This window comes from Zonotrichia leucophrys, chromosome 5, assembly GCF_028769735.1.
Source record: "Zonotrichia leucophrys gambelii isolate GWCS_2022_RI chromosome 5, RI_Zleu_2.0, whole genome shotgun sequence".
Lineage (NCBI taxonomy): Eukaryota > Metazoa > Chordata > Aves > Passeriformes > Passerellidae > Zonotrichia > Zonotrichia leucophrys.
This window is the reverse complement of record NC_088175.1, coordinates 48,630,769-48,658,436: the sequence shown is the minus strand read 5'-3', so window position 1 is coordinate 48,658,436 and position 27,668 is coordinate 48,630,769. Positions and strand designations below refer to the sequence as shown.

The window sequence follows — 27,668 nt, the reverse complement described above, 5'->3', positions numbered from 1 at the left end:
TGTTTCTGAAGCCCCCATGGGGATCCCAATCCTAGCAGGATCGCAGAGTTTTGAGGGGATACTCGGTGATGGGTGGGATAATACTGTGGGAATGCTCAGGGCTGGGAAGGATAATGCTGGGGGGGGATGCTCAGTGCCCCCAACTCAGCTGTGGTGCTCACCCATGTGTGGTACCCCCATTCCCACCCCAGGATCCACCCCCTGCATTCCTCCCATCCCACAGATGACTCACGCTGGCAGTTACTGACTGTCCTTTATTACTGAGAGCAGGGGCTGCCTCCAGAAAACGAGGGGCCCCACTCCCCAAAAATAGGATTCTTCAAAGGAGGCGCCCCGACCCGTGCGCCCCATCCTTGGCATCGCCAGCCGGGCACCCCCCACTCCAGCCGCTCCTCAGCCAGGCCGGGCGGGGCCGGGCTCTTTATTGATTTTTTATCTTTTTTTTTTCATTTTTTTTAATCTTTTTTTTTTTTGTTTTTTGTCCTGTTTTTCTTTATTTTACACACCAGTTGGATGTTACCGTCACATGAAGAAGAGAGAACCTGAACAAGATCACGGCTACGAGCTCTAGAGTTAAAAATGAACACACAAACCCCCGGGGAGCCCGACCGCGGACGAGGAATCCAGCCTGGAAAAGCGGGGTGCCCGAGGGGCCGTGGGGGGCACCCGGCTTGGCACAGCCCTGGCCCTGCCACCTCTTCCCCAGGCATGTAAGTCTCTTCTTTTATGTTAAAAAAAGAGAGAATATGACAAAAATACAAATGTCCCTAAAAGCGTTGTTATTACTGTAATAGCAGTATTATGACTTCTCTCCAGATTGTCCAAAATCGTCTAAATTGGGGCTGTGGGAGCTGCTGGGAGCCAAGGTTGCCACGGGGGGAGCAGGAAGACTGAGGATGATCTGGTGTCTGCCACGGAGAGCCACCACCGACCCCCTTGTCACCGCTGTGGGGCTCCCAGGTGGGTCTGTCCCTGTTTTTGGGGGTCCCAGGGAGAGGAGTGGGAAGGGGTCTGGCGTGTGCATCCCAGGGCTCCGCGGGGATGCTGCTGCTGGCACTGATCCTGCCAGGCTGGCTGTCCCAAGGAATGCCACCAGCCCGGGGAATGTCACCTGCCCTCGATGGGGACAACAGCGTTCGCTCCACCCTTTATCCCCAGGGGTGGGCACGGAGCTCCCGGGGCAGCCCCGGCGCCCGGATCAGCCCGGCTGGAAGGGGACCCTGTGGAGCTCTGCATTCCCCCGAGGGGCCCCTTCCAGCCCGGGCTGGGCGGGAGGGCAGGACAGGGGTCCCCAGGGCGGCTTGGGGACCCGCCGCTCCCGCCGAAACCCGAGACGGAGGTAAAGCATCGAACCCGGCTGAAGGCAGTGCACGAAGGAGCCCGCTTTGGATAAGGAACTGTGTCATGGCTTCCGATCCCAGGAAAAGGGGCTGTCCCCTCCCCTCGGTGTGGGGGCGCGGGGGGACGAGCTGGGGCAGGGGGGCTCCGTGGCTCCGCTGGCGGCTCCGAGAGGTGTCATGGAGCTGAAAGGGGAGGGAGGAGGGTCCCTCTTGCACCCGCAGCCTGACCCCCTGAAATGGGGCGGGGGGCGAGGCCGGGGAGGGGCCGAGGGGCTCCGGGAGCGGGGCTGGAAGCACTCGCAGAAGTCCTGCCCGGTGGTGGGAATAGGGATGGGGGGACATCGCTTCTGGCACCTCCTCGGCCGGGGCTGGGGGCGGCTCCGCAGCCCCGCGCCCCAGGGAGAGGCGAACCCGGGGCTCGGGGGGCTCCGTCCCCGTCCTCCCGCGGGGTTCCCGCCAGCCAGGCCGCTGTCCCGCCGGTCCCGGGCCGGGAGCGCCGCGGGAAGGGGCCGGGGGCTGGCAAGGGGGACCCCGAGCCCCCGGAGCGGGGGCGCTCAGGCCTTCAGCTGGTGCCACTGTGCCACCGCCTGCCGCGGGCGGGCGATCATGTCCTTCCAGTGCTTCACCTCGCCGGGACCGCTCTTCCAGGACAGGTAAATCTGCGGGAAACGCATCCCTGGAGCCACCGCGGCCTCTCCATCCCCACCCATCCCGCGGCCCGGCGCTGACGCCTTCACCCCCAAACTGCTCCAGCCCCGCTTTTCCGGGCTCGGCACGGGGCCGCGCTATTTTTATCCCTCAGTTTTCCATATGGCACCGCGGAAAAGCGCGTGTGCCAGCTCTCGCTGCTGCTGCTGCTGCTGCCACCTCGGGGAGCCGGTGCCACCGCTCCGCGGATCAGCGCGGAGAGCCGGGATGGAGCCGAGCTCGCTGCTAATTACGCGATCAAAAGTGATTAGCGAGCCTCAGGCCACGGCGGGGTTTTAACGGAGAGTGGGATATCGTGGCCACTGCCTGTCCATCCCTGGAATCAGGCTCTTGGATGTGCCCACACTGAGGACATCACCTCCTCTCCTGCTCGGCAGCCCGCAGCGCTGATCCAGGGATTTATTTAATGGATTTATCCCCACTGCTGAGTTGTCCCGACCCCAGTGCGGCGTTTGGGGATCACGGATGGGGATTATAGCATTCATTTGTCATCGTTGTGCTAACGATGAGCTGGGTGATTTCATGGATAATTCCACCGCTCCCATCCCCGGGAGTAATCCCAGGGGGTGGGATCCAGCCCCGTGCTCCATCCCTCCATCCCTGCCTTTCTGGGAGAGCTCCAGCCGTCTGTGGTTGTGACACCCAGCACGAGGGGTTCACACCACGCTCCACACTGGAGGTGGCACCAGGCGCTGGCAGCCCCGGGCCTGGCTGTCCCCAATTCCCACCTGGGTGTCCCTCGGGCGTGTCACCCACCTTGCCGATGACGTCATTGCGGCTCAGCCTGTCCTTGTCCATGACGGTGATGACGATGGTGGTCTCGCGCAGCCGCTCCGTGGGGATGTCGAAGGCGAAGGACTCGTTGAAGACGGGGTTCAGGCACCTCTTCATCACCACCGTCTTCTTCTTCTCCACCCGCTTGTCCTTGTACATCAGCCACACCTTCACGTAGGGATCTGGCGGGAGAGGAGCCGCTCTCAGCCCCCGATGGGAGCCAGGGAATGCTGCCCGGGATCGGGGCCAGCCCGTGCCGTACCTGAGGTGCCCCCGATGTCCATGGCTTTGAGGTTCCTTGCCTTGATGATGTTCACCACGATGGAATTGGCTGAGGGATTGTAGCACAGTGACAGCAGCAGCTCCCCACGGCTTCCCTGCAGGACACACGTGTTCCCTGAGGACACCCACGCCCCCCAGAGCTCCTCTGTGGGAGCTGGGTGCTGGCATGGGACTCCCACGAGAACAACCCAAGGCTGGGGTTTGGGAAGGCACAGAAAATCAGGGCAGGACAGGAGGAAATGGGGCCGCCCCCAGTGGGACATTTTCTGGTCTTGTTGGAGGCAGGAGAAGGAAAAAACTTTCATTTTAGGTCTACCTGAAACAGTTTGATTTGACCCAAAATGAGACTTTGGGCTAGTTAATATAAAATTTGGGAAGAGAAAAATCTCCATCAGATGTTGAAGGAGAAAATATCCCTGTTGGGATGGGGGATGTTCCTCCTGGGACACTGCAGGGGCAGGGAGTCACCTCCCCTCCCCAGGGGGATGAGGGGGTCCAGGGCCTTACACTGCCATCACTGCAGGGCTTCAGGTCCTTCCAGAAGGTCTGCATCTGGGTCAGGTCCACCTTGTTGAGCGGGATGGACACCTCTCCAATGGGATCATTGCGGCTGAAGCGGTCGTAGTCCAGGACCTGGAGGTACAGCACCCGCTGCACCACCTTCTCATAGGGGAACCCTGTGGCACAGGTGGAAAAGCCAAAGGAGATGAGGAGCAGTTCCAGCACTGCTCCACCCTTCCTGTGCTGGTGGCAAGACCTTGGCACCAGGCAGAGGCTGGGGAGCAGCCCATGGCACAAGGAGCTGCTGCCACATTAATTCCCACATCTGCACCCACCCATGGGGGCACGGAGCCTTCCAAACCTTCCCCTACATCCCCTTTATGGGATGCACATCCAGCCTGGCCTCAGTGGCTTGGCCAACCCATCGCATCCCCACCAGCCACCACTCCGGTGGCTTGAGCTGAGCTGAACCCCAGGAGGCTCCGCTCCCACCCTGATCCCCTCCAGCCCATCCCAATTCATACCTTCGAAGAGGAAGGTCTCGTTCCAGTGCGGGTTGAGGTTCTTCCTCTTGACCTTGGTCTCCAGCTTGTGCTTCTTGTCGGGGAGCAGGTAGATCTTGACGAAGGGGTCGCTGGTGCCGCTGAAGTCCTTGGCCGGCAGCTCCTGCGCCTTCATGATCTTCACGGTCAGGGTGGACTCCTGGAAGTTGTAGCCGACGCTGAACTGGATGCGGCCCAGGTTCTCCCGGCTGACGCCCTCGTGGCCCTCGTCATCCTCGGAGCCCGGGGAGAGCTGCGGGAGGGAGGCAGAGGAGGGGGTGAGCGCAGCGCCGGGGACAGGCGGGGACCCGAGCCCCGTCCCCCAGACCCCAGCCCCGCCAGCTGTCAGGGGGCATCAGCCTCTGCCCGGCTTCCCGCTGCCCCCACCGCTTCCGACGGCTCCTGGCTCGGCGCCACTCGTCCCGCGGAACGGGAGCTCCAATTAGCCAAATTCCTCCTGACAGCGCATCCCTCACGTGTCCAGCACCGCTCGCTCCCCCGTGCCAGCCCGGGGGACACGTCCGCGCAGCGCCGGCTCGGCCGACGGAGACTTGGCACAGCGGGCGGGGACGTGCCGGAGCGCTGGCGGATGGCGCGGGGAGGAGCCGGGAGGGTTGGACAGCGAGCGTGGAGCCCCCCAAACCCAGCGCATCCCACCCACCATGAGCATCTCGCTGGTCAGGGAATTGACCAGGTCGGAGACGGAGGAGTGCGGCTCCGTCTTGCGGTCGGACTCATCGTGCGGCGGCTGCCCCGGTGCCGGTGCCGCGTTCCCAGCCTTCCCAGCGGCCGGCAACCTGCGGGAAGAGAGGCCTTGGAGGAGAGGGGCCGGGAGCCGGGGGCGAGACAGCGAGGGGCTTCCCAGGCGCCCTCTGCAGCGGACACTGAGCCAGCGACGGACGCTGCCGGGACACGCTGCCGCTGCAGCCCGCCAGGGTCCCGGCCCTGTCCCAGAGCCAGCTGGTGGCCTGGCACCTCTGGGGCACGGCAGCAGGTCCCCCTGGCCACGTCCCACGGCGATGGCAGGGATAGCGCGGTCCCCACAGCACCCACGGCTCTGGCTGTTCCTCACACACCAACACCCTCCTGTCCCGGTGGGTGCCAGGCACCCACGGGTGCTCCACGTGGGCTCCCTGCCCCTGTCCCGCTTCACAGCCCTGGGATCACTGTCCTGGCTGTCCCCACTCTCGGTGGCTCCCGGGCACAGCGCCGGGCAGGGTGGGCAGCCGGGAGCGGCGGGAGGCAGACGGACAGAGCAGCGATGGAGACAGGCGGGAATGCGCCGAGGCCACGCTGCCACGAGGCACGGGGACAACGGGACACAGGCGCGTGGCGGAGGGGACAGGCAGCCCGGGATGCTCCCACTCCCCCCGCCACGGCTCCTGTCCGAGCTGGGACACGGTGACAAACCACCAGACGGACCGAGAGGCGCAGGGACACACGGGAAGCCACAACATGCCACGGACACGCGCCACCACGCCAAGCACACGCAGACACACACGGGGAGGGGACATGGAGGGGGGGCGATGGGGACACCCACACGCACACACGGGATGGCACCCAGGAAAGACCGGAGAGGCCGAGGCAGCTGGGGAGGCAAAATCAGGTTAAAACCAGGGAAAATGAAGGTGGAGGAGCCGGCGGCGCGGCCGCTGAGCGAGGAGGCGCCGGTAGAGCCGGGAATGCCGGCGGAGGTCACGGATAGCGGGAGAGAGAGCGGGAGAGAGCAAAAGAAAGGAGGAGCAGCGTCGTCCAGCGCCGGCCTGCCGGGAGGGAATGGGAGAGAGGAGAGGGGCGGGTGGACGGACAGACGGAGTCGCCGGGACAGGAGACACGCCGAGGCTGGAGCCGCCGGGGACAGGCTGGAAGGAAGAAGCTGCGAAACAGGGATGGAGGAGATGTTTTGAGGAAGAAGAGCGGGTGGTCGGCAGCGTCGGGGGGCGGGAGAGAGCCGAGGCTGCCGGAGCGCGTCCCCTCCGCCGGCTGATCCTGCGGAGTCCAGGGAACGAGGAGCGGGAGGGATGGAGGCGGGGAGTGCCATGCATGTGCTGGGATGGGGTTTGGGAGCAGGGAGCTGCGGCAAGCGGGGAGCAGGAGCGGGGTCTTGCGGCACAGCCACCCACCCGCCGTGTCCCCCGTCCCGGTCCCCTCGGCACGGGCTGCCGGTGCTCCCGGCGGGGACCGGCTGCGCAGCGCGACGCCGGGGAGGGAAGTGCTAAAAGATGGAGCGAAACCAAGCGGAGCAGGGTAAAAATAGCCGGCGGGCGAGAACGGTGCCAGTTCATCCGCACGCCGAGCACACGGGGAGGCAGCGCCCGCCGGCTTCACACCTCCTCCCCGCTCCGGAGGGGATGAGCACCCGCTCCCGGCGGCGCACGGACCCTCTGCCTCTGCCAGCCAGCGCCGTGGCCGCGGCCGGGCGCCGGTGCCGGGGCTGGATGCGCTGCCGAGCCTGCGGCGCGCCGGGAATGCGGGAGCAGCCGGAGGCGAGGGCTGTGCCGTGCCGGAGCAGAACGGGGGTACGGCATCCTGCCGGCCCGTGGCGCTCGCTGTGCCCCCCCTGCCACCTCAGCGGCGTCCCCGGGTCCCCGGGGAGCTGCCCATCCCGCCGGGATGGAGGCGGCAGCAGCGTGTCGGGATGGAACGCGGCTCAGCCCATGCGGCATCGCTCGGGGGGCACCCCCCGTGCCCCCCTGTCCCTGAGCGTGTCCCCCACCCCCCTCCCCGCATGCAGCCAGGGCCGGGAAGGGCAGGAGGGGAGGGAGGAGGGAGGAGGGAGGAGGAAGGGATGGGGGTCCTCTCGGTGCCGCTGCTCCAGAGGCAGAACCGCGGGTGCCGGTGCCGGGGAGAGCTCAGACGTCCCGGTGCCCGCTGGGCCACCCTGTGCCGCTCCAACCTTCGCGCTCCACGAGGCCAGCCTCCTCCTCCTCCTCCTCCTCCACCCTGGGTGAGGCCCTCGTCTCCTCCTCCTGCGGGACTGGCCTCGTCCTCGCTCATACCTCTTGTCCCCCTGAGCGTTCGCCTGGTTCGGCTGCGTCCCAGCGGGTTGCAGGTCGGGAATATTGGCAAAGTCATCTTGCTCTGAGAGTCCCAGAACCAGGGATAGCACCACCATCCGGCCTTCCCTGCCCGGGCGGCCCCGCCGGCAGCGGGAGAGAGAGAGAAAGAGAGAGGAGAACACAGCGTCAGGCAGGGAACCGGCAGGAGCCGGCGGCGCCCCGCGGACCCCCGGCGGCCAGGGGACCCCGGCTCTCCCCGCCGGCTCCTGCGGGGTGGCGGTGCCGGGATGGGCGCACAGGGCTGTGGGGAGAAAGGCTCCAGGGAGCCCGGCAGGCGTGGATACCCGCGCTGTCCCTCTCCTCCACCGGTCCGAGCAGGGAGGGTGCCAAAATCCTGATGAAAGGGGGGGAAAGGTGCCTGGAGGGGCTGGGAATGAGGGAGAGCGTGACAGGAGTGAGGTGCCAGCATCATTCCATGGAGGAAGGGATTGGCGGTGCCGTGGCCAGGCTCTTTGACCTCGCCGGGTCTGTCACTGCATTTACGCCGCGGCGCCGGGGAGGGTGAGCGGGGTGAAAGAGCGAAAGAAAAATCGATGGATGGGGAGAGAGGCGGTGGGGAATGACAGCGGCTCCTCCGCTGGGAAGCGGCGCTGACTCGGCACGTCTGGGCTCTGCGGCTGCTGCTCCCTCTCCGCCAAGTCAGGCTGGAACCAGCACGGGCGCTGGGTAAACAGGGAGAACGTGACCCTCGGGATGGCTGGAGAGCCGCAGCTCCACACCGGGAAGCCGGGAAATGGAGCTGGGAGGAACCTGGGAGAGCGGAGAGGGGATGGTGGGCAGCGCACCCCAGGGTGCCTGGAGGAAGGTTCAATCCGCTCACCAGAGCGGGACAGGGTGGGATGGGCACCCAAATTTGTGTCTCTCATCTAATCCTGGTGCAGGAAGTGTCAGCTCATGGACAGCAGGGTCAGTCCTGCATCCCCTCCAAGTGCCACCAGCCTGCAGGAAGCAAAGCTGGGACCTCAGCATCCCTTTTTCCAGGGTGCCGGGGGCAAACAGCGGCCGGGGAGGAGCTGGAGAATCCAAGGGAAGATGGAGCCGGGGGGCCCAGCTCTGCAGAGGAGGGACAACAATGTCATGTGCCGAGACAGGGTGACAACACGGGACTCGGATTAGTGCCCGGGGTTTGATGCTGGAAATCCAGCGCCGATGGAGGACATGGGGTTAAGGAGGATTAGAGATCCCACAGCTCCTCTGGCTGGGAATGACATCGGGGCCCAATCACGGTCACCCGGCACGGGAGACTCTGCCACCCGCACAGTGACAACTGGGGACAACGTCACTCCCTGGGGACTTCGCTGTGGCCATCCCTGGGGATGGAAGGGGATGGCAGGGACGTGGCAAAACACACTGAGGAGCCCTTCCCTGCTCACGGGGGACATGGACCTTCCCAAAGGCCAGGGGCAGCGTGTCCCCAAGGGGGTGAACGATGAGCGGCCGCGCCAGGGCAAGTAGAGGAGCACAGGAGAGAGGGATGAGCAGAAGGAAGGAGTAGAGGAGAGAGAGATGGAGAGGGAATGGAGAGAGCAAGAGCAACGGAGAGGGATGGAGAGAGCAAAAGAGCAGAAGGACAGAGCGGTGATGGAGAGTGATGGAGCAGAGAGAGCAGAGGAAGGGGAAGGGATGGAGAGAGGAATGGACGGGGGCGGAGAGGAGAACGCAGAGGGCAGTGATGGCGAGCGCACACTTACAGGAAGGACTTCATGTCCAAGCCGCGGTTGCGGATTTGCCCCACCACGTGGTCCCAGCTGCCGGGGTTGGAGCGGCTCCTGCCCCCGGCCATCCGTGTCTTGGAGCCGGCGGCCGTGCCCTGGCGCGCCGGGCCGCCGCCGCGGGAGCCCCGGGAGCTGGCAGCGGAGGCGGGGGAGCCGCTGTGGGCCTGCAGGTGGCCCAGGCTCTGGCTGGTGGTGGGCTGGCTGTGGTTGGCGCGCTGGTGCTGGCTCAGGGGCTGCTGCAGACTTTGCTGGCGCACGAGCGTGCGGGGCCTCTGGAATTTGGGATCGCCTGCTGAGGTGGGGATATACTCAAGGGTAGTGGCTGTGGACAGGGTGGAGTCCTCGAAACTTAGGGAGAGGAAGGGTAGAGGAGAGGAGAGAAAGGAGAAGAAGGTGAAGGGGCAAAATTGGAGGAAGGAAAAGAAGAGAGTTAGAGAGAAGATGCCCCAGCGCAGGGAGCGCTCCGGCGGGAGCCAGCGGGGGCAGCGCCCGGATCCTCCGCCTCTCGCCCGCGGCTCGGCCCTGCCGGCGGCGCGGGGGGCTCGGGCCGCCACCATCCTGCCTCCCGGGGGGCTCGCCAGGGCCGGATGCCCACCCGCTCCCGCGGCCGCCGCTCCGCCAGCGCCTGCCCAGCACGCCGGCCGACCTGCTCTGCGGGATAATGAGGCTGCTGCGGGGAGGCAAATCCCGTGGCGCCCGCTCACGTGCTGCCAGCCAGCCCATCCCAGCGCCCCGGTCCCTCCCAGCCCAGCCCAGCCCAGCCCAGCGCCGCGGGGGCTCGGCGGCCCTGCCCCTCCGTGCTGGGCGCTGCGGGAAGGGCGAGTCCCGCATCGCCGAACCCCCGGGGTGGTGACATTGCAGCGAGGCGAACCCAGGGCCAAGCCAGGCTCCAACCGGGGCGGGAGATCATGGGGTTGGGGGCTACGGACGCAGCTCTGGTGGGGCACAGAGCCCTGGGCGCACGGGCTTCGTGCGGGCGGCGGAGCGCAGAGAGCAGGGGATGCCCCAAGGAAGCGGCGCTGGCCATGCAGCACATGCGTGGCACAGCCCATGCAGCCGCGCCGGATCGCCCACGGCAGCCCGGGGAGCTCGAGGCCACGAGATCAGGGGAGGAAAGACCTCCCGGGACCACTGCCCGGCACCGAGGGGTGGCCTGGAGCGGCAGCCCCCGACCCTGTCCCCGTCCCGAAGCGGTGCCATCGTGCAGTGCCAGCAGCGGGGACAGAGGAGGAGCGGGGAGGGATAGACAGCTCCAAAAAAAACAAAAAAAAAGGAGGTGAAGAAAGAGCGAAAGGTGGGAGAAAGAGAGAGAGGAGGGAAAGGAGAGTGGAGGGGAGCGGAGAGCTGGGATGGACGGAGCCCCGCGGTCGGGGCCAAAGGCACTGCCCGGACGCTGCCGCCCCCCCTCCGCACTGCCGCCGACCTCCTTTCGTTTTCCTATCGAATCCTAAATTAGTTCAATTTACAACCTCTCAGTCACAGGAAACTAAATCTGGCTCCTGTCGGCCCCGCGCCAGCTGGAGGCGCGAGTTCCTCCAGCGCCGTGCCAGGCGGCGCCGCGCCCTGCCCGTGCCCGTGCCCGTGCCCGTGCCCGTGCCCGTGCCCGTGCCCGCACGGATCCCCTGGCACCGGCATCGCCCGACCCTCGGCACGGAGCCCCGGGCACCCCGACCCCGGCGGAGCTGCGCCAGGGGGATGCTGGAGAACAGGGCGCTCCGCCACGTCCCCTTAACCCTGTCCCTGCCTCCTTGCTCCGTCCCGTCCGTCTGTCCGGGTTCCCAGCGCGGGGACTGCTGGAGGCCGCGCCGCTCCCGCTTTTCCTCGCCTTTCCTTCCCTCCTGCTTCCCAGCGCCCCACTGGAGCGCAGCAGCCTCCCGCCGAACGGGCAGTGTCACCGAGCTGTCCCCGAGCGCCCGGGACCCCCCGGCTGCCGCAGCCCAGCGCGGAGAAGCGGAGCAGGGACTGGGAACGCCGGACGGAGCCACAGCCGGCACCCTCCATCAGAGGTGCGGCGCTGCCAGCAGTGAAGGGTCTCACTGAGACCCCCACCCCGGCCTGGAGCCCCGCAGAGCCCGGCAGAGCTCCGATTTTCCCTAAATCCCTAAAGTTCCGGACTTTCCCCAACTTTTCTCGGCATCAGGTGGCGGTGCCGTCGCCGGGTCCGGTGGCTGTGCCGGGGGCCAAGGGAGCGCACGGAGGGGGGAAGATGCCACACACTGTCCCTGATTGTCCCTGAGGGATGGGAGCACGGGACAGCACCTCCTGCCTTTGGGATACCACCGAGGTGGCGCTGCCTGCCCTGAGGAGCCGAGCTGGGAATGCTGAGCCGCTTCCCACCGGGATTGGGCAGGGCCACCCTCAGCGCTGGGGACAGCGCCCAAAGGTGCCGCTCCTGCCCGGCTGCCCCTGAGCCAAACACCGCTGGGAGAGCGGGAAACACCTCCTCTCCCTCGGCACGGTGGTCCTGGGGACCCTTTGGCGGCCCCGGGGACCCGTCGGTGTCCCCCATCCAAGCGCATCCGCAGCGGGGAGCGGGCCCCGGGCCCGCCGGTCCTGGCCGTGCCGTGCCGGACCGTGCCGTGCTCACTCACTTGGACAGGCTGAGCTTCCCTGCGGCCAAGTGGCTCTGCACCGTGTGCCAGCGGCCCCGTGCCGCCTTTCCAGCTCCGGGCTCGCTGTGGGCGGACACGCTGCTCCTCATTCCATCCTCGCCGAGCCGCTGCTTGTCCCCGGGCCGGCCGTCGCGGTCCCCGGACAGCCCGGCGGCGGCCGACGCGGTCAGTTTGGCCCCTGATAACAGAGAGCCACTGGGCCGGGCCGGCGGCCGGACCCCCCCAGACAGACACGAAAGGAGCCGGACGGACACACGGATGGACGTGGGGAGCCGTCGGGGAATGAGGGGAGGGCGACAGAGCCGGAGGGGGCAGACGGACAAGAGACGGACAGACAGACAGAGAGAGAAAGAGAGACATCAGCACTGCAAATAAAAAAGGGGGAGGATCCTGGCCGCGGGATGCGCAGGGGGCCTCGGCAAAACATCCAAGAGAAAGGGCGGAGGAGGGAGAGGGTCGGGGGGAGGGTCCCGCTCGCCGGCAGCCCAGCCCCGGGGGGACCCGTCCCCGCACCGAGGGGGTGCCCCCAACGCGCAACCCCGTCCTGGAGGGAGATCCCGGCCGGCCCCGGGAATGCGGGAAGGAGGGGTTGCTCGTCTCCATGGGACGGCCCATGGGGTGGCGTGCGGGGAGCCCGGGAGCGAGAGGAGGAGGAGAAGAAGGAGGGAAAGGGGGAGGAAGAGGAGGAGGAGGAAGGCGAGTGGGTGCTGCCCATATACTCACTACACGGAGCAAACTCGGTAAGGAGAGACTCACTTGAGGGAAAGGCGCGGATCACCGTACGGAGCGTAAGGAGAAATGTTTAGGATAAACTCCTTGGGAGGGTAGGAGCTCCATTTCTGCTGCACTGTGTTGTCATTGTTATTCCAAAAGTCTCTGTCTAGATCGCTACAGCGGCCGGGTTCCGGGGGAGAAAGAAAAGGGAAATACAAGAGAGAGAAGCTGAATTCCTGCGAGAGAGAAGGAAAAGCAGCCCTCCGCCCCCGGAGCGCCAGGATCCTGCGGAGAGAGACGGGGAGCCCACCCCTCGGACACCAACACACGCACACACACACACACACGGGCACGGACAGAAGGAAGGATGGAAGGAAGGATGGAAGGAGGGAAAAGAGCTGTGGAGAGACAGGAGCGGGCGGCTCCACCGGCTGGGAGGGAGAGAAGGATGTGGGGGGTGACGGAGGCGTCGGCGAGCGCGGTGCCTGCACGGCATTCCCAGATGTGTGTCCGTGCGCCCTCGGCACCCGTGTCTGTGTGTCCTCGCCTGCTCAGCAGCCGCCTCCTGGAAGAGCTCGGTTAGCCCTGACAGTGCTGCGTGCTGGGGACCCTTGTGGATCCCTTCTCTTGCGGATCCCTTCTCTTGCGGATCCCTTTCCTTCCAGATCCTTATGTGTCCCTTCCCTTGTGGATCCCTTCCCTTGGGGATCCCTTCTCTTCCAGATCCCTTTCCTTCCAGATTCTTCTGGATCCTTTCCCTTGTGGATCCTTTCCCTTGTGGATCCCTTCCCTTGTGGATCCCTTCCCTTGGGGATCCCTCCCCTTGCAGATTCTTTCTCTTGTGGATCCCTTCCCATGGAATCAGCCTGCTGCCAGCACAGAACCTGGACCTCCTGGCTCTGGGAAGCCACTGGAGCTGTGTTCCAGGGGCTGGGGCCCCCAGCAGCTCCTTGCTGGTGCTGGGAGGCTGGAAAAGCCCCCAGTGCCCACCTGCAGCTCCGGGTGGATCCCAGCTGTATGGAATGTGCTGGAGTTTGGGAAAGCTGCCCATGCCATGACATGGGATGGAATGCGCCTTCCCCTCCATTCCCAGCTCATCCTGGTTGGCTGGGAGCAGCCATCCAGGTGCCCCTGCACCCTGATAACACCCAGGCCAGCCATGGGAGGAAGTTTTCCATTGGCTTATTCTAGGCAGGAGCTTTTCCCCTCCTGGTGGTCCAGCTCCCTCCTCCCTGGAGGCCTGCGGAGCGTGTGGAGAGGCAGTGCTGGATCTGGGATGCCCAGGAGAACACCCTCAGCTTCCAACCTCCACCTCACTCCCCATCCAGTGCCATGGGATGCCCCAGCTGGGCTCTCCTTTCTCCATGGAATGCCCAGGGAATGCAGAGCTGCTCCAGCCCCGCCGGGCAGAGCTCAGAATCCACACCCAGGCCTGGAATGTCCCTGGGGACACCCACGCCGACGTTCCCGTGACTCCACGGCTCAGTGGGACACACGGGAATGCTGGAGACACCCACCAGCTCTCCCAGTCTCCCCTGGAGGGAGCCCCTCTCCCACTGGGAGAAGGGATGGCCACCTCTGTCCTTCCTCTCCCCCCCCATTCCTGGCACCTACTTGATGGTTTTCTTCTCGCTGCGGCCTCGGCTGGAATCCGGAGTTCCCACAGTCTCCAGGGAAGTCTTGTAACGCTTTCCCTGTGGAAAAGAGGAGAGGGGGTCAGGGGGTCACAGAGGACCCCTGGAATATCCCAGTGGAAGATGGGAGCTGCCACCACCTAGAGATCTGGATTTTGCCCTTTCCCCTATGGTCTCCAGGCTCCATCCCAGCTATCCAGGCAGCAAAATTCCCAAAGGCTCCATCCCTTGGTCCCTGGGGGATCGTGCCCTGCCTCACCCCAAGGACAGCATGGCCACAGCCACCAGCATCCCATTCCAGGGCCTCACTGGGAAGGAGTGGATAATTTTAGGCCTAATTGGGCCTGAATTAATTGAGTTCACCTTTCCCAGCGCCAGGGAAGTGCTGCCATAGGATAATGAAGCTGGAACTGGCTCCAAACTGGGGCTGGTAATCAGGGCACTCCGGCAGGTTCCGAGCGCTGCTCTGAGCCAGGGTGGGCGGGAGCCAATTAATGCCAATTATCCAACAATTGGGAGCGAGGATGCTCCATGCAGTGCCAGGTGGATGAGGTGGGATGGGAACAGCTGCTGGAGCAGGATGGGGTGGAGAACCAGCCATTGCTTCCCACTGTCCTGGACCTCAGGAGACAGGCCTGGCCCTGCTTGCCCATGGAACGGGAATGTTTCCCTTTTCTCCCTCTTCCCAGCTTCTTCATATCCACATGGAGCCATCTCCTTGGCTTGCTGGGACACCTGGACCCTCAGCACGGTGTCCTTGGACAGCCAAGGGCTAATCCTGCCAGGAGCTGCAGGGAAACACCTGGACCTCCCTGGATGTCCATGGACTAATCTAATCCTGCTGGGAGTTGCAGGGATGTTTGAACTTGGATGTCCAAATCCTGCTGGGAGCTGCTGGGGAACACCTGGACCTCCTTGGATTCCCAAGGGCTAATCCTGCCAGGAGCTGCAGGGGTGTTGGATCTCCTTGGATGCCCAAGGGCTGATGCTGCTGGGAGCTGCAGGGAAACACACCTGGCCCTCCTTGGATTCACATTGGCTAATCCTGCCAGGAGCTGTTGGATCTCCTTGGATGTCCGAGAGCTGATGCTGCCAGGAGCTGCAGGGGAACACACCTGGCCCTCCTTGGATGCCCCTGGGCTGATCCCGCCGCGAGGCACACCCGTGCCTGACCTCGCTGGATGCTCTCAGGCCATCCCAGAGGGAATCATCCCCCAATCCTGCGCTCATCCGTGTCCCCAGCTGCGGCGGCTCGGGGCTCCTGGGGACACGGCCGCGGTGGCCGCGTGGGCAGGCGTGGAGCCGGCCGGGCTTGGCCGTCATTCCCGCATCCCGCTCCAGCTCCGGGCGCTCCCGAGGGCCGCTCGGGATGCGCCTTCCCGGCCAATTCACACTCCTTTGTTCCTCTGCCAGCGCCAGCCTCCTGCTTTCCAGTGCTTTTTCCTTTCTCTCCCCATCCCCTGCGTGGCACCTGAAGGGCCCTTCCCACCCGCCGCCCTGCGGAGCCCCTCTGCCATTCCCAAGGGACTGCTGCCTTCCCACGGCTGGGGGTGGGCATCTCCCGGGCGGGAAGCGCCGCTGCCATCGCGGCACTTGACCCAGATTCGATTCCGATGGCGAAGGAAACGTGGCCGAGCACGTCCTGCTCCCGGGAGAGGAGGAGGAGGAGGAGGAGGAGGAAGGACGCGGGAGGGCGGGAGCGCTGTCCCAGGCCCCGGCGGCGGTCGGGGAGGGATGAGGGATGCTCAGCGGGTGGCACGGATGGCTCACGGCGCCCGGCGCTGCCAGGCAAGGGCTGGCCGCCTTCCCACGGGGCTTTTCCAGGCAGGAGCGTGCCCAGCAGGACAGGGGCCAGCTCGTTCCGGCTCGTCACCAATATATATCCATATATTTGGAAACTTCCCTTTGTGCCACACAAACAGTTTCGCCCAAACATTTCATTAGCGCATCCGGAAAAGCCCAAATAAAAGCTGCAGCCGGCGGCTCCGGGGAGCTGCCTCCGCTTGGCTGCCGCTGCCCTGGAAGAGGGAATCGCCCCCTGGCCCGGGGGGCGCCCGGGATGCCGGCAGGGAGGGCGGACACACTCACCATTTTCCGCTGGCACCACTGGCAGATCCCGCAGAGGACGATGGTGACGCTAAGGCTGACGGTGATGATGGCTGAGACCAGGAGCACGTCGCGGGAGGGGGTCCCTGCGGGGAGCAGAGCACAAACGGGGGGTCAGAGCCGAATCCTGGGGTGTCCCTGCCGGGGCGCAGGGAGGGAAAGCACAGGGAATGTGATCCAACGGGATCCAACTCATTCTGCTGTGTCCCGTCACGGTGGCCATCCCTTTGGCTTCTGACGAGTGTGTCCTGGTGGGAATGCGCCCTGAGCCCTTCCCGGGAGCTCAGCTTGGAGCTTCAATCCCCACTGGCGCCCTGGGAGCGCCCGCAAAGGCCGCGGCCGCTGCTCTGTGGGCCAATCCCACACGGAATTCATCCCAAATGGAAGTGCAGGCCCACTCCTCCCAGCCTGGCCTTGGGGACAACATCGGGGAGCCCAAAAACGTGGGAAGGACCCAACAACTTCATCCATCTCCCAGCATGCAGAATGACCACTGTGGGGTGGAATACGGACCGAGGCGGCTCGGAGGGATCCGGTGGGACCCCAGACCGGCTCAGCTTTGTCTCGGGGCAGGACCCCCGGCACAGCATCCCTGTGGATGCTCCGCCTTCCGCCGTGCCCGCCGGGACGGGATTGTCCGTGGCGGGAGCCGCAGCTGGCGGCGGGGCCGGAGCAGCGCCGGGAGCAGCGGTGCTGCAGTATAAATATTAAACAATAAACGTTAATAATTAATTCGCCCGCAGACCTTGTTATTGTAACGCAAATTCCCGGCGGCTCCGAGGCCGGGGTGAGTCAGAGTGGACCGGGAGGGGGGATCGGGGCTTGAGAATCGCCCCCGGCACGTGCCGAGGCGCCCGCAGCTCCCACATCCCCGCTGGAATCCCACCAGGAAAGGGGGCGGTGGCCGTGAAGGGGACATTGGTGACAATTCCTCGCGCACGCGGTGGGGGTGGCTTTGGGGACAGGTCCCCCCTGCAGCACCCGCGCTCTCTCCATCCAAAGGCAGCTCCTCCGTCGCTCCCGGATCACGAGGAGCCTGTGTATAAAACTCACATAGCAACTGTTGCCTAGGAGGGAATTTGGGACCAGCCCTTAATTTCCAACATTTATAAACCCCGGCTGGATAAGCTGCCGGGGGAATGGGAAGCAGCGGGCACGGCCGGAGAGCTCCGGGCGCCCCTCCTCGCCTGCGACCCCGTCCAGTTCAATCTGCGCCGGGCCGTACTGGGCGGGCTGGGAATTGGGATCAGCTCTCCTTGCCCCGCCGCCTGGTGCTCCCTGCTCCAGCCTGGGAGCGCCGTGACCCCTCGGGCTCAGCCCGGAGCTCCCACAGATCCTTCGGTGCCCGCGGGGTCCGGTTCATCCTCAAATTAATGTGGAGAGAGGGAATCAAAGGAGAAGGCGAGGGAAGGGTGGGCGCTGCGGAGGCACCGCGGTGTCTGGGGAGGGACATCAGCGAGCTCCGGTTCCCGGGGCCAAACTCCCCGTGCCAAGGCGCCACCACCCCCCGAACCTGGCGTCACCCCGCGATCCCGATGGATTCCCCGGCGGGATCCAGCCTGGGGGGCTGCAGGGGTGGGTCCGGCCCTTCCCGGCGGGATCCCCACGGTGGGGGGAGCCATTCCGGCCCCCAGGCTGCGCCGCCCTCAGCATGACTTCAATGACTCGTTTTCCAGGCAATTAGCGCTCCATTAATTAAAGACTCGGAGCGGCTCGGAGCTCCTGGCGCGTCCCCAGCCCGGGGCGCGGTGCGGGGTCCCTGTGCCGGGCGGGATGCGCAGCACGGGATGCCCCAGGCCGGGGGGATCCAGGGGAGGACACGGGGAGCTGCGTGGCGCCGGGACACAGCCCCGGGAGCGGGGACAAGGTGGAAACGCGCCGCTTGTTTACGCCGCCCCGGCCCTCCTTCCCTGCCGCTCTCCATAAATCTCCGCGGCTGCCAGCGCGCATCCAGGCGGGAGCACGGAGACGGCTGGGAGGGACTTGGAGGTTCATGGCCATGGGATCCCTGCGGCCGTGGTGTCCCAAATCCCGGCGGGACTTCGCTGGTCCTGCCTCATCCCGAGGGGGGGGCAGGAGGCGGAGAGCACGCGTCGCTCCTCGCAGGGATCGAGGTCCCAGTCCCGTCCCACGTGCTGGCAGAGCAGGGGATGCTGCGGAGGCTGGGATGGAAGGGGGTGGAACATCCCTGCGGCTCTTTCATCAGGATTCAATGCCACTTGACGGGATATAATTCCACTTTTCCAGGCCGGTATTGACGAGGGGATTACCTGCCTCCTTAGCGCTGCAGCTCTCCAGAGTGGGATTTGTGCTGCGTGGGCCAGGGAGGAGGGTCCCTGTTCCCGGGGGAGAGGGCTCTGGATGCGGGCAGAGGGTCCTCATGTCAGGGGAGAGTCCCTGTGCCAGGGGAGAGAGTTTTGGATTCGGGGGAAGGGTCTCCATGGCAGATCCAGGACAAGCAGGGAGCCCCTGCACCCTCCTCAGTGCCCACTCCGGAGTGGGAGATGGGAAATGTTTGGGAGACAGGGATGCGGTCACGTGCCTATCCTCTTTTATCCGCCGCTCCTGCCTCCTCGGGATTAGCTGCCTCCAGAGCACGAGCGAGCTCTGGCCTTTATGGATGCGAGGGAACACTTCAAACCCGACCCCGGCACAAGGAGAGGTGCGGAGATCCAAGAGGGATTAGCCCTTCCAGCGGCGGGTGAGATGCACCCGGGGCTGGGAAGAGCTGCCAGCACTGACAGATCCCACACACGGCTCAGCTCTGGCGTGTGCGGGAATGGTGGGTGTGGGAGCCATGGCACAGCCCATTCCAGGGGCACCCAGAAGTGTCCCTGGGCATCCTGGTGTCCCTGTGCATCCTGGTGATCCTGTGCATCTTGGTGGCCTTGTGCATCCTGGCGTCCCTGGGCATCCTGGTGATCCTGTGCATCCTGGTGATCCTGTGCATCCTGGTGGCCCTGAGCATCCCAGTGATCCCACACATCTCAGTATCCCTGTGCAACCTGGTAGCCCTGGGCATCTTGATTGCCCTGGACATCTGGTGATCCTGTGCATCTTGGTGGCCTTAGGCATCCCAATGAACCTGCACATCCCAGCATCCCTGTGCATCCCGGTGTCCCTGTGCATCCTGGTGGCCTTGGGTATTCCAGTAATCCTGTACATCCCAGCATCCCTGGGTATCTCAGTGATCCTGTATTTCTTGGTAGAATTGTGCATCCCAGTGATCCCACACATCCCAGCATCCCTGCACATCCTGGTGATCCTGTGCATCCTGGTGTCTCTGTGCATCTTGATGGCCCTGAGCATCCCAGTGATCCCACACATCCCAGCATCCCAACATCCTGGTGGCCCTGGGCATCCCAGTGTCCCTGAGCATCCTGGTAGTCCTAGGCATCCTGGTGATCTTGGGCATCTTGGTGGCCTTGGGCATCCCAGTGATCCTGCACATCCCAACATCCCTGTGTGTCCTGGTGGCCATGGGCAACCTGGTGTCCCTGAGCATCCTGGTGGCCCTGAGCATCCTGGTATTCCTGGGCATCCTGGTGATCCTGTGCATCTTGGTGGCCTTGGGCATCCCAGTGATCCTGCATACCCCAGCATCCCTGTGCATCCTGGTGGCCATGGGCATCTTGGTGTCCCTGTGCACCTTGGTGGCCGTTGGCATCCCAGTGATCCCACACATCCCAGCATCCCTGTCCATCCTGGTGGCCCTGGGCATCCCAGTGATCCCTGAACATCCTGGTAGTCCTGGGCATCCTGGTGATCCTGTGCATCTTGGTAGAGACGTGCATCCAAGTGTCCCTGCACATCCCAGTGTCTCCGTGCATCTTGGTGTCCCTGTGCATCCTGGTGTCCCTGTGCATCCCGGTGTCCCTGTGCACCCCAGCAGCCTTGGACACCGTGGTGGCCTTGTGGTGCTGGTGGCCCTGTGCACGCTCAGCTCCAGGACCGGCATTGCTGGGGCCCATCAGGCTCATGGGCAGCTCCATCCATTCCCCCCTATTCCCTGTTTCCCTGTGCCTATCCTAGGATTCAGCCCCATCACATCCAGCCAAAGCCCACGGTCCTGGAGCAAGGCTGGGAAGGCAAAGCCCCTGCAAGAGACATCCAGGGATGGTTCCAGATCTCCCAAACAATGACTCCTGCACAGGATGGAGAGGCTGGAATCTCCACGGGGTGCCAGAGGCTTTGGATGAGCAGAGGCTTTGGAACAAGCCTCACACCTGTGGCACCACGGCTGGAACCGACCTCTCTGCAGGTGTCCCAGTGAGGATGGCCCTGTCCAGGCTCTCAGGGCCACATTTTTGGATCCAGACCCTCAAATTCCCAGCTTTTGTGGACAATCCCTGGCTGCTGCTCAGTATTGCAGCCCTGGAGCATCCTCCCACTCACCCTGTTCCAGCGGCGAGATCCATGGATGCCAAGCACCCTGGGGGGAAAATCAAAGCCGTGGGGAGCCCCCCCAGGCCAGGCTCCCGCTGAGCTCCCTGGAAGCCGTGATCAAAGCCGACATCCGCAGCTCCACACGCAGAAACGGCTCCACGTGCCAAGCCGCCAAACCGGCAGCGGAAACGCGTGCATTCCCGGGAAAAGGGCAGCGGGAGAAGGTGCCAAGCGAGCAGCGCGTCCCCCCGCCCCCTCCCCAACATTCCACAGCCATCGTGGTCGTGGCGAGCTGCGGAGCCGGAGCGGGATGTGACGCCGAGCTGGATGGGGATGGATGGTGGTGCCGCGGAGGATGAGGACGGTGGTGCCGGGGAGGAGCTCCGGGATGGGAAGGGACAGGGCAGGAACGCGGCGTCGGAGCGGCCCCTCGTGCTGCAGGGCCGCACGGCACCGAGCGAGGTGGCCGCGTTGTCACCACGGGGCTCCCCAGATGCTGCCTGCCTGGCGCCAGGCCATTAATTCCTCCTCTGCTCATCCTCCCACTCATTTGCTTGATATTTCCCAAACCTCTTATTTTTAGGATGCAGCTGAAAAGCTGTGAATTTGCAGCTCTGGCTCCTGTGCAGGATCCCGGGCGCGGTGCGGGGGGAGCCGGCCCGGACCCCCGCGGGAGCAGCAGGAACGCGGGATCCGAGCCCTTGGCACAGGGACAGGAGAAGGGATGGGCACGGAGGGGGACGAGGCTGTGCTGCCATGCCTGGTAACAGCCCGGTGGGCATTTTGGGAATGTTGCGAGCCAGGCTTGGCGCGTCACGGGGAGGAGCGGGAGGGCTGGGCCAGCTGGGCCCGGCGGTGCCACCTGCCCACGGGCTCCCGGCGGCTCTGGAGATGTGAGGGATCATGGAGAGCCCCACGGTCATCCTGCTGCCCGGCAGGATCCCGGGATGAGCCTCGGGGTACAGGAGCGGTGCCGCAGCTCAGCGCCCCAGGCGTGCTCTGGGCGGGAACGGGCGTCTGCTCCCCATCTGTCTGTCTGTCTATCCGTGCGTCCTCCTCTCCAACACATCCATCAATCTCTCCATCCATCCATCCGTCCGTCCATCCCTCGTACACATCTGCCTCTCCATCCAGCCATCTGTCCGTCCCCCGGAGCTGTCAATCCGGCCGGCTCTGCCTCTCCCACTCCGAGCCGCCGGTCCTGGGGGGCTTCGGGGGGCAGAGCCCACCGACACCGGCCCCGCCACGGGGGGCTGGGGCAGCTGAACGCCGACCCAAAACACTGCCCAGTTCTGCCCAGATGCTCCCAGCCATCCCCTGTCCCCGCCAGCTGCCATGCATGGATGAGTCCCTGCTGTGTCCCCTCCAGCCCTGATGCCACTCGTCCCTGCTCTGCGACCACAGCTAGCAGGAGCTGGGCACGGAGGGAGAATTTGGCAAGGGAAGGCGCTCCTTCCCTGGTGCCGGGCTATTTTTGGCCGAGGATTTCCGGAGAGCCGTGTGGTTTCTCTGCCTCGTGGTGCCCACCGAGCCTCTCTTCCTGAGGAGCACCCAGAACCCTGGAGCCCCCTCTGATCCCGCGGTTTGCATCCATCCCCATCCCCTTCTCCATCCCCATCCTCATCCCCATCTGCATTCCCATCTCCAGCCCCATCCCAGCCCCAGCTCCCGAGAGGACGCCGCTGATCCCCTGGCCCCGCTGGTTCTCCACGTCATCCCTGCTCCCAAACGAGCCCTCGGGCATCGCTCCCCAGCCCGGAGTGACCCCAGCCCCCCTTCCCTTGGCGCAGGATCCTCTCCTGGCGCTGGAGGAGCGCGCTGGGCTCTCATCCCGAGTGGCACTGCCAGCTCCCGCGCCGTCGCCACTTAGCCTCTCGCCCCGGGGCTCTCCATCATTGCCGAGCCCTTCGGGTGACAGCAGGAGAGAGGGAGGGCACGGAGCCAGCGGCTCCCAGGGAACAAGGGCGGGCAGGCTCCTCGCAGCCCATCCCGGCTCCAGGAGCCCCCGCTGGCCTCCCCAGCTCCTCGATTCCCCCTGGCAGCGCCCCCCGGTCCCGTCACCCGGGACCCACGGTCTGTGACAGCAAGGCCGCCGTGGGCACAGGATTCCCGTAGGGAGTTCAGGGATGGGGGATGCTCAGGGTCAGCCCTCAGAGCAGGGGGCTGGTGCTGCTGGGAGAGGAAGAGGAGGCTTGGAGGGGAACACATGGAAAGATGGAGAAACGCAGCTCGGAGGGAGGAGGCAGAGGAGGGGAATGAAGGGCCGAGGAAGGCCCCAGAGGGAGGACTGGGGACTCAGATGTGAGAAGGTGCCCGGGCTAGGTGGGCGCGGTGGAAATCCTCCAGGAGCGCCTGATCCCGGGGCTGCATCCTGCAGGGACACCCAGGCAGGGTCATCCATGGGGCAGCAGGGATGGCCATCCTTGGTGGAGCGGGGACAGGACCCATGGCCCCCCGCAGCCACCGGTGTCCCACAGCCCCATCCGCAGGGGGAGAGCCGATCACCCCGCCTTCCCTGGACACCCGGAGCCCCCCGGGCTGCCTCCCGCGGGCCGTGCCCCCCTCGCAGGGCCGGGAGCGGGGCTGCTGCGCTGCGCTGTCCCTCCGCCGCCGCGCCGGCTCCGTCCCCGCCGGCGCGACCGCTTCCCTTCAAAGCTCATTAACTCCCCCCAAGGTGACCCTCTCCCTCCTGCAGCCAGGCCCGGGGACGCCAGGAGGGGACGGGGCGCTGGGGGGGCACCCGGGGCTGGCAGCGGGGCCCGGAGCCTCCCGTGCCACAGCCACAGCGCTGGCACCCGCAGGGATGAGAATGCTCCGCTCGGCGCATCCCAACCCACCGCCCCCCAGCCCAGCCCGGCCCCACAGACATCCCCCAGCCCCCCCGGCAGCCACAGCCAGGGAGGTCCGGCCCCTGCTCCACGCTGGGGCTCTGCCCATCATGCCCGCGCTCCGGCGGCTCTCCGGGAGCCGCTCCCTCTCCGGATCCATCCATAATGGATATTGTAGCTGAGCCCCCGGGGGCCGGGGGGTGGCAGCGATATTATCTGCATCTGTCTTCATTCCCCGCTCCCCCCTCCTTCCTCGGCAGGCGGAAAAGCCGCGAGATCAGGCGCTGGAAAAGCCGCCTCCGGCTCCGCTCCTGCTCCTCGGAGTCGGGGGGGATCAGCGAGACCTCCCTGCCAGACCCCCCGCCCGGCGGGGAGCCCCCAATCCCGGTCCTTGCTGTGCTCAGGGGGGTCCTGGGACGCGCCAGCGCGGGCGTGGGGAGGCTGGAAGGGCTGGAATTGGTGGGAGCGAGGAACGCCCACCGTGGGGGGCTCGGCATCCGCGTGGAGCCCCCACCGCCAGGGAAAGCGGGATGCAGCCGCTTGAGGGACAAAGGGCCGGGCTGAGGCCGCGGGGATGCTCCGAGGCTCCGCGGGAGCGTCCCTCGGGCTGGAGCGGAGGGGCTGGCTGGGAGGGGGACTCGGAGAGGCGCAAGGACGGGGGCCCGGTGGGTCGGGGGCTCCCGCTCCGTGCGGGACGCGGCTGCAGCAGGTGCCCGGCCAGGCCCGTGCGCTGCCATCCCTGCGCTCTTTGTCTGCCTTCCCGCCCTGTGTCACGCTCCCTCATGCCGCCCGCAGCCCCTCGGCCGCCCCCGCCCCGCTGCTCGCCCTGTGCCGGCCCCTCTGGAAGCGCGCCTCTGCTTCCCATCCCCGCGGAGCTGCTCCCAGCTCCAGGGGCTCCATCGCCCGCTCCGAGGCGGTGCGGGGGGAAAACAGGCAGCTGCTGCCTGGTTATTGATTCACCACCTCCAGCCGCCGCGCGGCTCGGCTCGGAACGCTTCCAGCCGGGAAAGATGGGGACGTGGGGAGCAGGGCCCCCGGCACGGGCTCGCTGCTGAGATGGAGCTCTGGGGTGCGAATGTCACCAAGAGGGGACAGCTGGGGCCAGCAGGGGGACAGGGATGGGGTGGGGAGAGGCTGGCAGGGCCAAGGGAACTGTTCGGTGTCCCCAAAGCACAGGGACACTGTCCCTGTGGCACAGAGGGCACCTTTGCGGGCAGCCCCAAGCTCTGCCTGGCGCCTGGACGCGGCTCTCCTGACACATGGTTTGGGGGTCCCCCAGCAGCACAGCCCCCTGCAGTCCCCCAAAAATGCCCCCAGCTTTGGGAAGCGCCTCAGCTTGATCCCAATTCCCAACACCCCTCGCCAGCCAAGACCAGACTCCCTCGGGCGTCTCCAGCCCCAGAACCTCCCCAGCAGCACCTCCGGGCTCCCGTTACCCCCCAGATCCCTCTTTCCCTGGGCAGCAAAGTTTCCCGAATTTCCCGGCATCTTCTCCCCCCATGACACGCAGCCAGCTCTGGGGGCCGCAGCCGCTGTCCCCGCACGGTGACACGGAGCAGGGCACCAGGAGGACGAGGCCGGTGCCACCTCAGGCAGCGTTTTGGGGGCACAACAGGCACTGCTTCACCCCGGGATGTGGCTTGGCTGGCTCTTCCCAAATCCTGCGGGGGTGTGAGATGACAGCACCCCCTCAACCTCCATCAGGCACCACCCGGCACCCCGTCAGCAGCACGTCTGGAAAATGCGGGAAAGGTGGGAAGGCGCCGGGAAGCAGGCAGTGGCAGGGCGCCTGCACAGGTGTGAGCACCCCCAGCACCCCACGGCTCCGGGCTCACGGCACAGCCGCCGCCGGTGACGTGGGAAAACTCCCACGTGACGGGAGCCCCAGCAGCCGGGAGCACGGGATTCGGGAATTGGGGAGAGGGGCTCTGTTCCCCCAAATCCCGCAGCTCGAGCTCTGTCCTGGGAGCCTCCAGCCTGCCAAGCAGAGCTGGCCATGGCACAAGCAGCCGTCAGTGGCCCACCGGCCAACGACGGGGACATCCGGCAGGGACAAGGGGGACAAACCGGGGGCAGGTGCAAAGTTTGGAGGGAGAACGAGGCAGGAGCAAATCTCGGGCACCGGGAGGGACGGGCAGCCCTGTCAGGCTGCTGCCGGCGGGGACAGGCTGGCGTCCCCCCTGTGCCACCCACCCTCCCGGGTGACCTTGGGCCAAGCCGTGCCGTGCCGCTCTCCGGGCATCGCTGCGGGGTCGCGGTGCCCCGGGATGGAGCCGCTGCCGGGGGGAGCGCTCGGCCCGCGGGCAGGCGCGAAGTTGCCCTCGAAGGCGGCTCGGCCGGAGCCTCCGGCTGCCGGGCAGCGGTGACGCCGTCACCTGCCGCGGGTGACAGCGCGTGGCGCGCCCCAGCCCGCCCGATCCCGCAGGCCTGGCACCTGCAGCTCTCCCCGGCGGCGCCCGCTGTCCCCGCCGGCACGTCCCCACGCCACCGCAGGACACGCCGTCCTTCTGCCCGCTCCCCGGGCCCCGGGACACGGCGGCCAGGCCCCGCCGAGCCGCATCGCTCCGGCGGCAGCATCGCTGTGTCTCCGCACCGGGCTCGGGCACCCCCAAAACGTCCCCGCCAGCGTCCCAGATTCCCCGGTGCGGGGCCGACTGCTGCCTTCCCAGCATGAGCTCAGCAAATCCGCGGCGGAGGAAGCCCCTTCCCCAGCCGCCCACCCCCGCGTGTCCCGGTGTCATTCCGGAGGTGCGGCAGGACAGGGCACGGGGACCCCCAGAAGGACGGAGGAGGCGGCAGGTGAGGAGTAGGGGCGTGCTGAGCGCTGGATGCTGCTCTGGATGGCGGGATTTGGGGCTCGCCCGGGGCTCCGGGGGTTTGCTGGGGGTCTGGGGAGCGGGATACTGCCCCCGGGGCTTGGGGTGTCCCGGGGGGGACGCGGGGCTCCAGCGGCTGCGCAGGGTGAGGAGAGGGGGGATGTGCTGGGTGTTTGTCTGGGCGCCGGCGCCCGGCGGGATTTGGGGCTCGCCCCGCGTTTTTGGGGGGCTGGGGAGCAGGATGCTGCCCGCGGGGGTTGGGGTGTCGCCGGGCGGGGGGTGCCGGTGGCTCGGGCAGCTCCGCAGCGCGGTGACAGCGGCGGCGGTGACTTTCTCCCCAAAGTACCGTAACTCCCGGGGCGGCGCGGGGGGAAGCGGGCAGCGGCCACGGCGGATCCCCGGGGGGGCGGCGAGCGGTCGGCCACCCCCGGTGCGTGTCCCCGCGTCCTGCGTGTGTCGGTCCCCCCCTCCCCGGCGGCGCGGGGCTCACCTGCGCTGGCAGCCTCCGGGTGCAGGTACATGGTGGCGGGCGGCGGCGGGGCGCGGCGGGGCGGCGGGGCGGCGGCTGCCCGGTGCAGCGGGGCCGCGGCTCATCAGACGGCGGCGGAGGCGGCGGCGGGAGGGGGCGGCGGGGCGGGGGGCGGCGGCGGGGCGGCGGGGGCCCGCATGCGGCGGCGGGGGGCCGGGAGCCCCGCGGAGCCCGTGCTGGCCGCCCGCTGCTGCGGGGTGCGCGCGTGTGCGGGTGCGTGTGCGGGTGCGTGTGCGGGTGTGTGCGGGTGCGTGTGCGGCGCGATCCTGCATCCACTTGCTGCTCGCTGCTGGCGGGATTGGAAACTGCAGCCGCCGGGAAGGGAGGAGGGAGCGGAGCGGCGGGGGGGGCGGGGGGGTCGGGATGCGCACGGAGAGAGGGGGACACGCGTGGGGTGGTGACAGAGCCCGCCGTGACGCCCCCGCGGGCCCGCACTGACCGCCCCGGTAACGCTGCCGTGGGGCCGCGAACCTGCCGGATCCGCGCGTCGCGCCCTCGTGGGGAGGGGGACACGCGTGGCAGGGGCAGGGACCGGCGGGCCCGCACAGGGGTAACACACAGGGCCGCGCACCCGTGTTCTGACCGTGGGGCGCCCTGGGAAGGCCGAGCCCGCCCCGGGTCCCCGCACACGCGTGGGGCCGCGCTCGGGACCCCTCCGGGCCCCCGCAGGCTCCGTGTGCCGCGCTCCGGCGGGATCCAGGCCGGGTTTTGGCGGGGCCGGGGCGCGGCGGGCGCTGCCGGGGCACTGCGGGCGCGGCGGGCGCTGCGGGCGCCGAAAAACGCGGAGTGGATTCACGGAGCTCGCTCCTGCTATCTCCCACACCGCCGCGCAAAGACAATTCCCGGAGAATTCCTGCCCATCCAGCCGGGATCCAGGGGTGCTGGCCTGGGGACACCCGGGGTGCGAGGGGGGGCGGCTGGGGATGAGACCCTGCTGATGCAGGGTGTGCTCATGGATGGAAGAGGCATCTGGGGGAAAGATGATGGAGACCGGGGGTTTTCTCCTGGAACTGGGAACCGTGCTGGCTCCCGCTTTCTGCTGGGGTGAAAGGATCAGAGATCCATCCTAGGATAGGATGATGGGGTCAGGGACTCATCCCAGGATGGGGCAATGGGGCTGGG

At 66.5% G+C, this 27,668-nt stretch overlaps 1 protein-coding gene across 6 annotated transcripts; it reads right to left on the bottom strand.

Moving 5' to 3' along the window:
- Positions 1-234: 234 nt before the first annotated feature.
- On the bottom strand, positions 235-26,664 carry SYT7 (synaptotagmin 7). 6 transcript variants are annotated; one of them, XM_064715363.1, is made up of 13 exons: positions 26,508-26,664; positions 15,970-16,073; positions 13,862-13,941; positions 12,290-12,421; positions 11,513-11,728; positions 8,898-9,269; positions 7,147-7,272; positions 4,809-4,944; positions 4,130-4,400; positions 3,612-3,781; positions 3,085-3,199; positions 2,805-3,004; positions 235-1,999 (listed from the first exon to the last, which is right to left on the bottom strand). In XM_064715363.1, exons 1-13 carry the CDS (start codon positions 26,536-26,538, stop codon positions 1,895-1,897), a joined length of 2,058 nt encoding a protein of 685 aa, XP_064571433.1. In that variant the 5' UTR covers positions 26,539-26,664; the 3' UTR covers positions 235-1,894. The 6 variants fall into 6 exon arrangements, with proteins under 6 accessions (XP_064571433.1, XP_064571434.1, XP_064571435.1 ...); XM_064715364.1 differs by lacking the exon at positions 11,513-11,728; XM_064715365.1 differs by lacking the exons at positions 7,147-7,272; positions 8,898-9,269 and having other exon boundaries at positions 26,508-26,663.
- Positions 26,665-27,668: the final 1,004 nt, after the last annotated feature.

Bases quoted from the DNA above. Each gene is read 5' to 3' on its own strand.
- SYT7 (XM_064715361.1), bottom strand. From the start codon at position 6,188: ATGGCACTCCCCGCCTCCATCCCTCCCGCTCCTCGTTCCCTGGACTCC. The intron at 3,782-4,129 runs GTATGAATTGGG...CCTGTGCCACAG, and splicing joins CGAGACCTTCCTCTTCGAAG to GGTTCCCCTATGAGAAGGTG. The intron at 3,200-3,611 runs GTAAGGCCCTGG...TGTGTCCTGCAG, and splicing joins AGCCCTGCAGTGATGGCAGT to GGAAGCCGTGGGGAGCTGCT.